Here is a 16,052-nt window from a genome sequence, read left to right as displayed (position 1 = left end):
ATTTAGTGTGTTGCATGCAGAGATAGGATAAGTAATTTATTTATATGTATGTATAGAGACAGACAGACACACACACACTATATATATATATATATATATATATATATATATATATATATATATTATATACTTTGGATCTGCAATATAGAATCCTTGTACCATGGTCAGCTCCTGCTCTGATTTTACTAAGGAAACAGAATATAACAAAAATTTCCTTAACTAGTAAGTCTGTATAAAATGTTAGAAAATGTCAGGACTGTCAATTCTTTATAGACTAAAGTATTTAAGTGAACACAAAGGAGGTAGCTTTTCAATTATAGGTTGAAGGGCAGGAAGAACTTAGCAGATTGAACTTGACTCTGGATATTGAAAGACCTCTGATTAAACAGTTTTTATTTCTGCTTTTCTTTCTGTTGACCAGGTTAAAGACTAGAAAAGAAACAAGATGTTTTTATTCCTATCAATATGTAATTTTAGCAATAATTTTTGTGTTAACACCCTAAGCCTAAACAGTGATCAGAGGGCTCTTGGAGTCTTAGGGTTACTCCAAGATCTCTAGGCCTTTCAGAGTTTAAAGAAACTGTCCCAGGTCTCCTAGAAGCAGTGTAGATAGTAGCTCACAATGTCAGTGTTGGGAACCACTAGCATTGTATACAGGTGTGTATGCTCAAAGGAGCTCCAATAGAGCAGTCCTTAATGGTAGGGTTTAATCATATGTTATAGATCATCAACTGGGATCCTGAACATTCAAATCTTGTACTCCTGGCCTTTGTGCTATCTCCCATAATAATGTTTCATCATGAAAATAGTTAAAATTTCAAGTTATAAATTCTTTGAATATACATTTTCAGTAGCATTTTTCAACAATGTGTCTTTTTATAGTAGTAATTCTTTTATTTTTTAAATTTTTGGTCTAAGGTATCTGCAATTATAGCTATAGATATTAACATTACATGTTATAATGCTAAAACTAGAAAATCTCTATTAGTCTATTTTCCTCTTAATTTATTTTAGTTTAAAAAACAAACAAAAATCAATATTTAATATTAGATATCAGCACATAAGGGAAAATATTCTTAATTTTATAAACTTTGTTACTGTTACTTTTTTATATCCTGAGATTATCTGGAATCATATTTAAAATGTTAATTTTAAAGTAGATTCTAATCATTTTTATTTACTCACATATGCATTTTATTGTACTATTAATGAAATTTTATTATATAGAAAAATTGAATTCTGAATGCAGTAGCTTATTGAGCTTAGGATTTGTACATATTTTCCTGACTCATTAGATATTCCCTTACCTATTACTTCTCTGTGTTAACAAGTTTTCTGTTTCTATGTGTGGAAGTTAATATATTTCGAATAAAAACTTAATATTTCAAATATCTGTTCCCAGAAGCAACATTAATGGCTATATTCATTTTTTATTTCTACATAACATCACGTGTTATGAAAGCTTAAATTAAGCTTTTATAATATTTTCCAAATCTCAACTTCTCTCTTGAGATATAATAAAAGACATAAAAGTTAGTGGTTTCACATTCTCAGCTGTTTTGAGCAACGGTTTGTGCCTTCTATTTATATTTTATTTTAATTTTTGGTTTTGAGTCACACCCAGCAATGGACCTGAGTTACTCCTGTAGCTTACTGTAATGAGAAATTGCTCTTGGTAGGGCTCAGGGAACCATATGAAATGCCAGGTATTGAAATCAAGTTGGTCAAAACAATGGGAACATCCTACTGCTTTACTATCTCTATAGACTAAAGATATTTTTCATTTTTATGTAAACATATAATGATGTTAAGGATGATAGTATTTTATTTTCCACCAATTTTTCATTAAGCCACTTTTGTTTTTTTTGGTTTTTGGGTCACACCCAGCAGCGTTCAGGGTCTACTCCTGGCTCTACACTCAGAAATTGCTCCTGTTAGCCTCGGGGAGCCATATGGGATGTCAGGATTCGAACCACCATCCTTCTGCATGGAAGACAAACGCCTTACCTCCATGCTATCTCTCTGGCCCCAAAGTCACTATTTTTAAATTATTTAATTTAAGGGGGTTTTTTTGGGGGGGGGGCGGGTGTTGGGCATCATCTGATGATTCTTCTCTGCCCTGAGCTCAGGAATCATGCCTGGCAGTGTTAGGTACAGGATGCCAGGGATAAAATCTGGGTAGAATGTGTAAAAGACTCGCACTACTACTCTACATGCAATCCTATAGCTCTGGCACCTATTTTATGTACTGTATTAGTCTTTTAGTATTTGTAATTAACTTAAGGTCAAAACTTCTATCTAAAAAATGTGTGTTCACTTTTGACCTACATTACTACATACAATCATGAATTTTTGACTATTATATAAAATATAATTTTAAAGAAGAGTAAATGTGTGTCTTATGGAAAACATTTTATTAATGTAAAAAAAATGGAGGTAAATGGGGCCTGAGAAGTAGCATAGAGGTAATGTGTTTGCCTTACATGCAGAAGGTCTGTGGTTCAAGTCCCAGCATCCTGTATGTTTCCCTGAGCCTTCCAGGAGCGATTTCTGAGTGTAGAGCCAGGAGTAACCCCTCAGTGCTGCTGGGTGTGACCCGCCCCCAAAAAGGGAAAGAAATAAATTCAAATTATTATTAAGCAATTTTTTGGAATGTTTAAACATATTACCCCATTGATAGATAACATAAAGAGTTAGATGTTGCTTGAAAACATATTAAATATATGTGTGGACAATATAGAAGACGTGTAAAAACATAAAAAACTGATCCTACTTTATATAAAAATAGTGAGACTTGTAGAGATATTTAAAGTTCAAGAGACTCAGAGTAAATAAGAATGTATAGACATGATATAAAATTTGACCATGCAATCACTGACATCTGGGAATAAGTTAGTATAGATAATGGGAGGACTCAGTAATCTTTAGTTGGGCATGTAAGTAGACATTTTAAAATGAAAGCACATATTAATTTTCAAAGCTTTGTTCTTTTTAAATTTATTAAAATCTAATCATCCAGAGATAAATATTTCCTTGTAAAGGAACATTTTATATTTTTCTGATCTCAAAATAGTTGACCACAATAAATAGGAACATCTGTTTTATCTCAAAATTATGTGTACAGGAAAAATAAACAATGTTTTGAACTTAATTTATTAGCATGGGTACATGAAAGAACATGAATTGGTTCTCAGCAAATAGAAATATAAATTAAAGAAAAAAAGAAGCAAAACTAGACAAACAAGAGACCGTTTTGCAAAAAACAATTTTATTCGAAGGGTGGTTGAAGGATTAAGAGTGAATTGCATTGAGCCATGTTTGAAGGATTCATTAGTAATATAATAAATGCAGGCAACACTTTCATTTAAAATCTGAAAAAGGAAACCTTGAGTTGAACAAATCATTGAGAAAATTCTTCCCTTATTTTTTATTTATCTTAAGTTGGAAACCCTATATTTTGAAAAGAAATTATAGAATTAGGCTTCATAAAATGCATATATTACAGGCTTACAGGGTAAGTATTTTATCTTTGTCATAATGAGCATTAACATTTTAATATCATATAACATTATAGACTTCACCTAGAATGACGGGGACAGAGCAAAAGCACAGTGATAGGGCATTTGCCTTGCACGCGCCATCCCCGGACGGATGCCAGGTTGATTCCTAGCATCCCATAGTGTCCTCCAAGAGAGCCAGGGAAGATTTCAGAGAGCAGAGCCAGGAGTAACACATGAGCATATATAACCATCTTATTAAAAATATTTCTTTGGAGGGGCCAGAGAGAGGGCACAGTGGTGTTTGCCTTGCAAGCAGCTGATCCAGGACCTAAGGGGGTTGGTTCAAATTTCAGCGTCTCATATGGTCCACCGTGCCTGCCAGGAGCTATTTCTGAGCAGATAGCCAGGAGTAACCCCTGAGCACCTCCGGGTGTGGCCCAAAAACCAAAAACAACAACAATAAAAAAACTAACCTAGATGGGGCCGGAGAGATAATATGGAGGTAGGGTGTTTGCAGACGGTGGTTCGAATCCTGGCATCCCATATGGTCCCCTGTCCTTGCCAGGGGTGGTTTCTGAGCATAGAGCCAGGAATAACCCCTGAGCACGGCCGGGTGTGACCCCCCAAAAAAAACAAGCAAAAAAACAAATAAAAAAACAAAACAACAAAAACAACAACAAATATATATATATATATATATATATATATATATATATATATATATATCTTTGGGGACCCGGGCTGGTGGTGCAGGACATAATGTGTCTGCCTTGCGCTCACTAGCCTAGGACAGACCACAGTTCGGTCCCCCAGCGTCCCATATGGTCCCCCAAGCCAGGAGTGATTTCAGAGCACATAGCCAGGAGTAACCCTGAGCGTCAACGGGTGTGGCCCAAAACCCAAAAAAATTCTTTGGGACTGGAGCAGTGGCCCAAGCGATAGGGAGTTTGCCTTGCATTCGCTAACCTAGGACGGACTGCGGTTAGATCTCCCAGTCTTCCATATGGTCCCCCAAGCCAGGAGCCATGTCTGAACACATAGCCAGCAGTAACCCCTAAGCGTCACTTGGTGTGGCCCCCAAACAAACAAACAAAAAATAGAATGAGAGTAATTTGTTTAGGATTAAAAGAATATTAGCCAATAAAAGTCATCCAATAACTGTCTCCCTAACATTTCTCCTGTTTAGAAAAAGAAAAATACTGAATATGAGTTTAAGATTCTAGTGGTTATCATGAATTTTCAGGTTTATATAACACTTCAAAATTCTTGAATCAAAGGTTAAAGACAGTTAATACTACAGAAGTCAATGGATAAAGAATTATTATAAATTATGTATTGTGAAAATGATATTTGAAAGAGATAAACAGCTAAATGAACATAACCATTTATCTAACAGATATATCAACCTTCAAAAATATAATTATTTTCTATGGAGAAACTCATAATATTGGTAACTTTAGGAATACAAATATCTTTATAAAAATCTTTGAACTTAGTCTCTACCTCTATTTACTTTTAAAATAAGGAATTACTCTTGCAATTACTTTATTTTTTTAGGAAAGACCTGAGTTTAAGAGGCTGGGGAGAAAGTGGATTGAACAGGGTCCTTGCTTCATTTATAGTTCTTCCAGGTTCAATTCTATGGCAACTCATATTGTCCCCTAACCATGCTAGGAGTGAGCAAAGAGACAGGAGTTAGCCCTGAGCATCGCTGAATGTTGCCCCAACCCTTCTCCCACCAAAACAAATATACAAACAAACAAAAATCTAAAAACCTAATCAATGTCACTAGATTATGTAAAAATAAGGTACTGTTTTGACATTATGGAGATATTTTGACCTTGATTAAATTTTGCAAATTCTGACTATTTTTGCCATTATATTTTTTAGTTGAAAAGATTTAAAACTATGTAATTCTACCAAGTTTAGTTTACCATTATTTGCTGGTGGGCATTCTGATGAGTTCATGACCAGGTCCTAGAACTAATGCCACAAGTCGGGTGGTGAGGCAGAAGAGAGGTGTGCAGGGTCAAATCAAACTTTCTGGCAACAGCTTCAGCGAGAGGACTGTTGTCTAGCCAATAGGGAGCCTAACTGATCTTCCTCACATGGGAAGTTTGAGCATATGTGACTGCTCTTGATCATGAGTTTATCGGGTGCTGCCTTGAGGACATGTCTTGAGTCACTGTTCTGGCTTTGGGGAAAACAGGGTATGAGTCTTGTGTTAACCATGCAGCCCATATAAATTGTCACTTTCCTTCCCCTGGATGGGGTAAAGATTGTGGCAGCCTACACAGTTCCTCCATGTAAAGTCTCTCAGCATGCAATTGAAAGACATTTTTTATCCATTTTAGACATTTTAGCCCGCTTCAACTTGGATAACATGATTTTCTTGGGACTATTTCTGAGAAATTTAATCCTTAGTGAAGTGTAAAAATTTCTGTCTTAAAAGTTCACTCTACCCATGAGTAGTTGACTTAAAACATGAATGTCTTCTAAACCAACCACCATAAAATAACTTAGGTTCTTGATAGTAAGATATTATTTATGCAATCTGTGCAATAGACTAGAGGAATTATCTCAGTTGGGAAACTAGTATGATTTTTCATTTTTGAGTCTTCCAAGCAGTCTTAGAAGGCCCCAGGACATTTTAGATAATAATCATTAGTATGATACATTGTTTGACCTGGAGGTGCAATGATGCTCTGCAGGTGTACCTGAAGTCACCATGAACATCCCAGTGGTATTCAGTGGGGCATTTGGTGCCTGGATGCAAATTACTATCCTAGAACATTCTTAGATATGATGAGGATAAATGTTGTTATACTTCTTTTCTATAGTCTTGACCTAAAAGACAACTGTTAAATTGTGTTTTTATAAAATTTTAATAATATTTTACAAATACCTTGATTACAAACATGGTTGTGGTTGGGTGTCAGTCATGTAAAGAACACCCCTCTCACCAGTGCAGCATTCCCATCACCAATGTCCCAAATCTCCCTCCTCCCCACCTCACCCCGCCATTACTCCAGACAGGTTTTTCACTTCCCTCATTCATTCACATTATTATGATGGTTTACAGTGTAGTTATTTCTCTAACTTCACTCATCACTCTTTGTTGTGAGCTTCATGAAGTGAGCTGAAACTTCCAGCCCTCCTCTCTTTTTGTCTCTAAAAATTATTGCAAGAATGTCTTACATTTTTTCTAAAACCCATAGATGAGTGAGATCATTCTGCGTCTTTCTCTCTTTCTCTCTGACTTATTTTACTCAGCATAATAGATTCCATGTACATCCATATATAGGAAAATTTCATGACTTCATCTCTCCTGATGGCTGCATAATACTCCATTGTGTATATGTGCCACAGTTTCTTTAGCTATTCATCTGTTGAAGGCCAGCTTAGTTGTTTCCAGAGTCTTGCTATGGTAAATAGTGCCTCAATGAATATAGGTATAAAGAAGGGATTTTTGTATTGTATTTTTGTGTTCCTAGGGTATATTTCTAGTTAAATTGTTTTAGATAAAAAGAAATCAGACCATTTTGTGTCTTTCTGTTCAGTTTGCTAACATAAATTATCTATTGCAAAATAATTGCTCTATTATTGCTACTTAGAACTTAAACTATGTTTCTAAAACAAAGCTGAAATGAGAGTTTTTCTTAATTTGTTATTTACAAACTTATGAAAGTCTAACATATGGTACAATAAACTCATTAGTTTCAAATATTAAAAAAGAATAAAACAAATATGTGTCATCAGCTGAAAATAACCATACTACGTAAATTAATATTGTAGATAAAATAAAACATAGGGGCCTGTTTAATAGCACAGTTGATATGACATTTATCCTCTAGATATAGAAAAGAACCAATACAGGTTCTATTCCAGGAATCCCAGATGATATCCCAAGCCATGCCAAGACTGTTCTTGAGCACAGACCCTAAGCATTGCTGGGAGTGGCATCAAAACCAAAAAGAGAGAGGGCACATGATCTTAATAAATTTTAGTTCTTAATTAATCCATGAAAAACTTTGAAATTTGTGCACATTTGTATCACTGAAAATATTACGTATTTTTCTTCATCCAAAGATCACATTATCATTTTACTACTATATAGTAAAATTTAAAAACTATTTTTAAATACAAGTGGTAGCAATAAATATTAATTTTAAAAAGAATTTTTTCTTTTTTTTCCATCAAATCTCATTCATGTGAGTTGAATAAATTTGGTCGTTTTATATAAGGGAATATAGTCCTTAATTAAGTTTATTTAGTTACAAGGCACAATTAACACTATAAGTTTCTAATTTTGGAGAATTATTTGGCTTAGAATCTTTTGTGAATATTTTTAGAAAAGAAAATGGCTATTAATTTTCTTCTAGTGTATATGACAGAATTTTTATTTGCTTTTAGTATGATTTTTCAACGTTGCATTAGTGTAATTTTTTAACGTGAAAAAATGTATCTTAATGATATAAAAAGTATTTTTATTATTTTACTTTGGTCTTATTATGTTAATTTTACTTTTTTGTGTATGTTTCTCTCTGGTGAATTTTGAATTTGTAGCTTCTTTTATTCCTTTACAATGAGTCTATTAACTATTTACTATTGAAGTAATTTACCCATTATTCTTCTTTCTTATTATAATACTATAATAACATTAAGTCAATGCATATTATAGTTTCTTAATATGATTGATTTGTTTTTGAAACTCATAATTTTATTTTTTAATTTCATTGCTCCAGTTTAAATATTTTTCTATTCATTTTCAGATCACTATGTTTCCATCGCCTGCATTCATCTGCAAGTTAAGTTCATCTCCCAAAATTTAAGTTAAATCATTGTTTTTATGCATTTACACTTAATTATTTTATTTAAACAAGCATTTTACAAATTTCTCATTTGCAAATTATGTTATTTTCCATCTATCAAACAAATATTGTAATGAGCTATTTAGATTAACTGTGGGTTTACTGTCTATTCTTCTTCCTAGGTAGTATTTCTTAGATCTCTGCTAATTTTTCTCTTATATCAATCATTATAAACATACAAGATATTAGGAAGTATTTTGTATGGTAGATTTATTTTGATTCATTATTAGCACTTATATTAGAAAAATTACCTCAATACAATAACATTTTGTTGACCAAATCTTGGTTTTTAATTATCACAACTATTTCTGGTTTCATCATTTCTGCAAATAGCTTTTCAGGGACCCCAGATGTGCTTCTTACTTGCTAATCTCTAACTTCATATTTTTTATTCTCTAGTTAGTTTCTTATTTGGCCTTAATCCATTTTTCCTTTTCTTAGAAAATGACAAAATCCTTTATAAAGGAAAAGTAGGGGCCGGGTGGTGGCGCTGGAGGTAAGGTGCCTGCCTTACCTGCGCTAGCCTAGGAGACGGACCCCGGTTCGATCCCCCGGCGTCCCATATGGTCCCCCAAGCCAGGAGCGACTTCTGAGCGCATAGCCAGGAGTAACCCCTGAGCGTCACCGGGTGTGGCCCAAAAACCAAAAAAAAAAAAGAAAGGAAAAGTAGAGAATCACACTCTTGACTTAATTTTCTATAATATTACAAATTTTGACTCAGATTTATTGGAGGCCGGGCATAGTGTAAGGGGCATGGAGGTACCTGGAGATGCTCGGGTCTTTCTATTGACTGTATACTGTGTGAGTCAGGATTAAACTAGTATCTAGACAGCAGTGGGACGTTAAACAAGCACCTTAAACTCGGTACTTGCTCAGCAATTTTTTTATCTAGCCTTGTGCAGTAGGGCTAAAATTATATGTGTATAGACCTATAATTACTATATCTGCATTTATGTCAACTCTCATGCTTGCCAGAAATCTTGCCTAGCTATCACACTATGATGACCATCTTAAACATTATAAACTATGCTGTTGATAATAGAGAAAGAAAAAGCACTGTAGACTGTTTGCAACTTACATGACGTTACCTTTTTTTTAGGATTTTGGTTCTTCAAGTATGTCTGCCTAATAGTTGTTATTAAATTCAAATCACTACTGTGACATTATTTTCTTTTTGCTGATCTTCCCGGTGATGGGATAAGTATATTACAAGTGAGTAAACTGGCAACAGATTTCTTCATATTTCTTTCTATGTTAAAATGAGCAGTTTTGCTATTATTTTATTAATTTTTTAATTACTAAAATATTTGTTATGACAACATAAATAAGATATGCTAGACTTGCCACACATATAATTATACTGTATGTAAATAATTTTAAAGTTATTATTGTAATGCATATATACAAATATATGGTTACTGATATATAGAGTGTAATAGTAATAGTTGCAGTAGCCAAACTAAAATGTAATGGTCCATTTGTAATATTAATGTATATGCATACTGCATACTAAGTGCATATATTATCTTCTAGTTAATAAACTTATATAACATGAAGTGATGATTTTTCAAGAATTCATGTAAATCATACATTTTAAAGATATTAGTTTTATTTAAAAATTTGAATCATATAATAATGTTAAAAAGCAAATGTAGGGGCTGGAGTGACATACAGTGGTAGGGCATTTGCCTTGTATGCGGCCATCAAGGACAGACCTTGGTTCGATTCCTCGCATCCCATATGGTCTCTAGAGTCATGAGTGATTTCTCAAAGCATAGCCCAGAGTAACCCCTGAGCGTCATAGTGTGTAGTCCAAAAAAAACTAATGCATTATGAATGTGCTTTAGCTTTTAATTTTTAGTTTGAGATACAGACCCAGTGATATTTTAAAAAGTTTCCTGGCCCTGTGTTCATGATTGATCCTCGGCAGTGATTAGTTGATCAAATGCAGTGCTGGGGAATGAAACCAGGGTCAAGCACATTCCAGGCAAATTCCTTTCCTCCTGTACAATGTCTCTGGTGTCTATATTGTGTTTTTATTTAATTATTGTATCACAGATATATAATATAAAATAGAATACTTCCAATTTAGTTTTCAATCATTTTAAAGGCCATGTTCCTAAGTTTTCATAATACAAACTGACTACTATGGTGAAATATCATTACTCTCAAGAATTACAACTTACAAGTGTTTTTTTTTTTTTAGTATTAAATGGATTATATCAACACTTAACAAAAATAAAACTTCGTCGTTTTTTATAACTTTTCTAATTCAATTGCACAATGCACTAATAGAAACAAATCATCTATTTTTAAGTCTCAGAAGTTTAAAATATAGAATAAAATTCATTAACTACTCTCTTGCAGTGGTCCTCAAACTATGGCATGCGGGCCACATATTGTATTTGTATCTGTTTTGTTTCTTCATTGCAAAATAAGATATATGCAGTGTGCATAAGAATTCGTTCATAAGTTTTGTTTTTACTATAGTCAGACCCTCCAATGGTCTGAGGGACAGTGAACTGGCCCCTGTTTAAAAAGTTTGAGGACCCCTGGGTGAACCATTTAACACAAGATAGATTTTATGACATGGTAGCAATGAAAAAAAAATTCCACTTACTTTCCCTTACTCATTAAAATAAAAATGTTACAGTTCTAGACAATTGTTGGCATTTGATAAATGCCATCTTTTTATGTGTATGTGATTGCAGACTCTCAGCGACAAGCCATTCCCTGACACCTCAAAGTGACATGGACTCCAGCAGCTCTGAAGAATTCTATCAGGCTGTTCACCATGCTGAGCAAACCTTCAGAAAAATGGAAAGTTACTTAAAGCAACAGCAACTCTGTGACGTTATTCTGATTGTTGGGAACCGAAAGATACCTGCACATAGGTAGAGTAACTTATCTCTATTGGAAATTTACATTGACATATTTTGAAATATTACGAGTCCTATTGGTAAATTGCAGAAAATTCATTTTTGAGAATTAACAATGCACATTTTTAAAGAGGTTTTATAAGATATATTGGTTTTAGTTCATTTTTGGAGCAATAATAAAAAAGTTATGTAATAGTTTACATAAATCAAATATATATCTATATATAGGTTTAATCGTGGACTGATCAGTAATACAGAAGTAAGGTATTTGCTTTTCACACAGATGACCCAGGTTGGATTTCTGGTATCCCTTATGGTTTCCTAGCACTCCCAGGTGTGATTCCTTACTGCAGAACCAGGACTAAGACCTGAATACAGATGAGTATGACCAAATTACCCAAAAACATAAATAAATCTCTAATAATTAAGGTAAAGTACTATATAAATAATGTTAAAATGTTATTTTATGTAAATTTCAATCATACTAATTAGAAATCAATTATAATTTAGAAAGTTAATTCTTTGAAATTCATTGTTATTCCATCAAGTTTAAAGCCAAGTTAATCTTGAATAACTACTATTGTAATTAAGAAATTTAAAGTATTTTATATTCATATCTCTGTTTCTTAGCTATTAAATTTAAATTAAAATATACAAATATTCACAGGTCCTAAACAATTTAAAGCTATTAAAATTGAAATTAAATTATATAGTTATAATTTGAAATCATATTTAAGGAACTAAGCATCTTATATTGTTTTACTTGCTTATAAAACTAATTAAATCAAAAAGTTTAATTTTACTGTTTTTATTTTCTGAAAATTGTAAGCAAGAAATAATTTTAATGCAGGTTATATTATTTTGTTAAATGTGTAGAACTTAGATGCCATGCTATATGATATATTTAATAAGATAACTTATGAATCTATAGAAATGATTTCCTAGAAAAATGCTTTAAATGTTCTATTTTTATTTAGACTTGACATTTAAATCATATAACATAAATATGTTAAGTGTGGATTGTTAAAATGATGCTATATTTCTAGCATTATAGAAATTAATGGAGAAAAATAGTGCTAAGTTTCTAACATCTTTGAAACTTTAAAATGTAGATATTGAATTTGAGTACAATGTAGGAGAAAATAGTTGATACTTAGCATTAAATCATCAAGATCATATAAAATTAAATGTGTGAACTAAATATGATAATAATTCCAAAAACACTAATAACACTATTTTAAGAGGTATCTATGAAGTTGCATTACCAATGAAAACAGCAAACAAAATTAAATTAATATTATTGAGACTTTAAATGCCATAAAGTTTTTGTGGCGAATATAAAAACTTCTGAATTTATCTAAATAGGTTTCAGATAAAAAACATGATATAATTTTGTAATTATATATTGAACCCAATCAAAATATAGAGAAAATGACCTTAAAATATGGGGCTAGGAAGGTGGCGCTAGAGGTAAGATGCCTGCCTTGCAGGCGCTAACATAGGATGAACCACGGTTCGATTCCCCGGCATCCCGTATGGTCCCCCCAAGCGAGGAGGGATTTCTGAGTGCATAGCCAGGAGTAACCCCTGAGCATCAAATGGGTGTGGCCCAAAAATCAAAAAAAAAGAAAAGAAAAAATATTAACATCAAATGTGCTTATTTTTTGAAAGTTAATTAGTCAATTAATAATAAAAATTAGGGAATATTTTATAGTTCTACTGATTCAAAATATATAAAATATAATTATTATGTAATAATTATGCTTGACATTATTTTTATTTTGACTACTGTTATTATAGTTAATGCCATTTTAAATATATTTTAATTATACAAATTGCTTTGCAATTATCCTGGCATCTGAGAAATAGAATATTTGTTTAGACAGCTCTAAAATATCTAAAGATATCGTATTTTATTAAATATTATTTGAAACAATGAAAATTATGTATTTATTTGAGTTTTAATAAAATATCTATAGTACCTCATCTAGTCTCAGTGAATGCTTTAAGAGTAAGTTAAAAATGCTAATTTGTCAAATTAATTTGAGTATATGTTTTTTAAACCATGATTTAAATCTGAATAATTATGACTAAAGCATTTTAAAAATAAGTAGAGAAATATGCTATTGAAGATAATTTAGTTCAATATTCCAGATATATTGCTCTTCTTTATTTGTTCTATTTGTTCAATTTCTTGATTAAAACACATAATTGACTTCAATTGAAATGAATGAATTTCAAAGTTATTCTCATATTTTTAAAACAGCAAATTCTAGTTTTGATATATATGTTTTACAATCAACACTAAAAATGTATTATATTATAATAATGTCAAATAATTAAGGGATAAATTATTTATATTATTTACTGCTATTTTTGCTGGATGGGAGTTTCTGACATAATACTCAAGAAGCCCCATTGCTTCCAGAAATTCTTCTCCAATAGTGTGGTACTTCAATGCAGTCCTGAGGATGCAGTGTTACCTCAGCTTTTCAGTGCCTGGGGTATCATGGCCAGCACAAAAGTGCTTAGGAGCACAAAAAGTGCTTTTTCTACCTATGAAAAGCTAATAAAAATTAATATATTTAGCCCTAAAGATAATCAGAATTCTTTAGTCTTCTGTGTTCCAGATCCTCAGAGAAACTCTAAAATAAATAGACTTTTTTCATGAATTCCCCAGAATAATTGGTTAGCAACAAGTAAACTAATGTGTCTTAATATAAACATTGAATGCCAGGTATAGAAAAAATTTTGCTATGTAGAATGAGTTATGTTAGATGCTAAAAATTAAACACTTAATAAAAGTAATATAACAACAAGACAATCCTTTTGTAATGCACATGTATATAATAAAATATGATTCATATTGTGATAGATTTATATCTTTAATCCATTGTTAAGAGTATAAACTGTAACCCCTGAGCATCTCTGGGTATAGACAAAAAAAAGTTTATAAACTGTATAGAAACAAAAAAGAAAATTCCAAAGTAATCAGTATTCTCTGTATTGGAAATAATCTTACTTGAAATTTTCTGCACATAAAACAGTATAGAAAGATGTGCACTATAAATTTCTAAGTAGTGAGTCCTATACAGACTAACAGATATATAAAATAATATATTTGTATAATGTGAGAGATATTTATACTATGTGTTTATATATTCTTTGCAGCCTTTGTGTAAGCAAGCAATAAATTAATGACCAAATAAAACTGAAACTAAAATAAAAAATGCTATTTGATAGGGATGAAAGAAATCATGCCATACAGAGCAAAACAGAGGTGCCTCAAAAGGCATCGTGTTGTTTTGGTTAATGTTTTACCAAAACGTCTGTGATTTACAAAGTTCTTGCAGTTTTTAGACATATAATGTTTCAGTTATTTTTATAATCCATGTTTTGTAATTAATATATCCCTTTCCAAAAAAATAGTGAGCATTAGTATCGTGCAAGTAAAAAGTTGAGGCAAAAAAATGGCAATGGAAAAATGTATTCATCATCTCTCACAGTACAAAACATAGTAAGCACACTTCACTTTTGTAAAAAAAGAAATATAGTCACACTGAAGTAAATTTATCTGTGCTAACTGAATGTGAATATACATAGATTTTCTTTGATGGTTGCATAACTGATTTATATCATCACTAAGATTCAATTTTTATCAAAATCTTTCAATTAACTCAGTAACAGATCTTTATCTTATAACAGATCTCTCTATTTCAGAAAAAAATAAAATTCCAGCTTGTGCCAGCTTCCATGGTTCCAGATAATTTTCCACAATTTTATAAAGTATCTCTAGAAACAAGGTTTCTATTAATTCAGTATATCCTGATTTCTGGCTCCTGCAATTCAGAAGCCTCCAGTGACCAGCGTCTCCCAATCAACCTCTCAAAAATAAGGTTCAGGCACCCATTAATTCAAGCTTCGGACTAGAACCAATTATCAAATAATTGGATTTATTTTTCACTTTTATTATGGTACCAATACTTCAGAAACAACTATTGACAACTACAATACAATACCAAATATGATTTTACAAGGGAGACCTAAAAGTGTCACAACTTTAAAATTGTACAAAATATAGACAAGTGAAAATTGACTAATGTACCTGGGTCATTTTATCAGTTAAGCAGGCATGAAATAACAACTGTATCAACAGGCAGAAAGATATAAACTAGATATATTCTGAACAAGTGTGTCATAAATCAGGTTCCTAGAAGAATACTTGGTACTAAAAGTTAAGTTACATAATTTATTTAAAGTATGTCTTTTAATAAGGCAGAAGCAGCATATGAAAGAGAAAGGTCCAAATCAAGGATCTGCTTTCTGCTATTAACTTTGCTTTTTACCTCCTAAGAAACTCTTCAGTAAATTTTTCTTCACCTTGTCCTAAGAAAAGGAGGTAGCTCTTATATCCTAGTTCACTATTATTGGGACCCAACATGGATTGAGGTTTAGAGCAGTTTGGGACATTAGAAGAGCTCCTATATTCCTCAGGTCAAATGAGAATCTACGGGAAAATGACAGCAGGGAACAGTTTAATGTTAAATTATCACTAATGTTCAGAGCAAAGTTTTATCTTTCAGAAGTTTGGGCAAGGCAAAAAGTTCGATGCAAAACAATCAATTGATTTTGTATCTTATTTGATATAGGGACTACTTTGGAAACATATGAAAACATCAAAGGTAACTTTCTAATACCTTATATGAAAGTGTACCATGTTTATGTTTTATCAATATTAACTATGAAGTAAAAATAGAATGCAATCTCATAATGAACACTTTTAGCTTAACTCAAGGTATATG

The 16,052-nt window shown here is 32.1% G+C and overlaps 1 protein-coding gene across 1 annotated transcript in view; it reads left to right on the top strand.

Annotated features, from left to right (window-relative positions):
• KLHL1 (kelch like family member 1) overlaps positions 1–16,052 on the top strand; it is a 317,531-nt gene that overhangs the window by 97,451 nt on the left and 204,028 nt on the right. Inside the window, exon 2 of the mRNA XM_049779031.1 lies at positions 11,083–11,265. Coding sequence (XP_049634988.1) covers positions 11,083–11,265 — 183 coding nt within the window. The remainder of the gene's footprint in view (positions 1–11,082; positions 11,266–16,052) is intronic.

This window comes from Suncus etruscus, chromosome 8 (genome assembly GCF_024139225.1).
Source record: "Suncus etruscus isolate mSunEtr1 chromosome 8, mSunEtr1.pri.cur, whole genome shotgun sequence".
Taxonomy (NCBI): Eukaryota; Metazoa; Chordata; class Mammalia; order Eulipotyphla; family Soricidae; genus Suncus; species Suncus etruscus.
The sequence above is the reverse complement of the archived record's forward strand: the minus strand, read 5'-3'. Positions and strand labels throughout refer to the sequence as shown.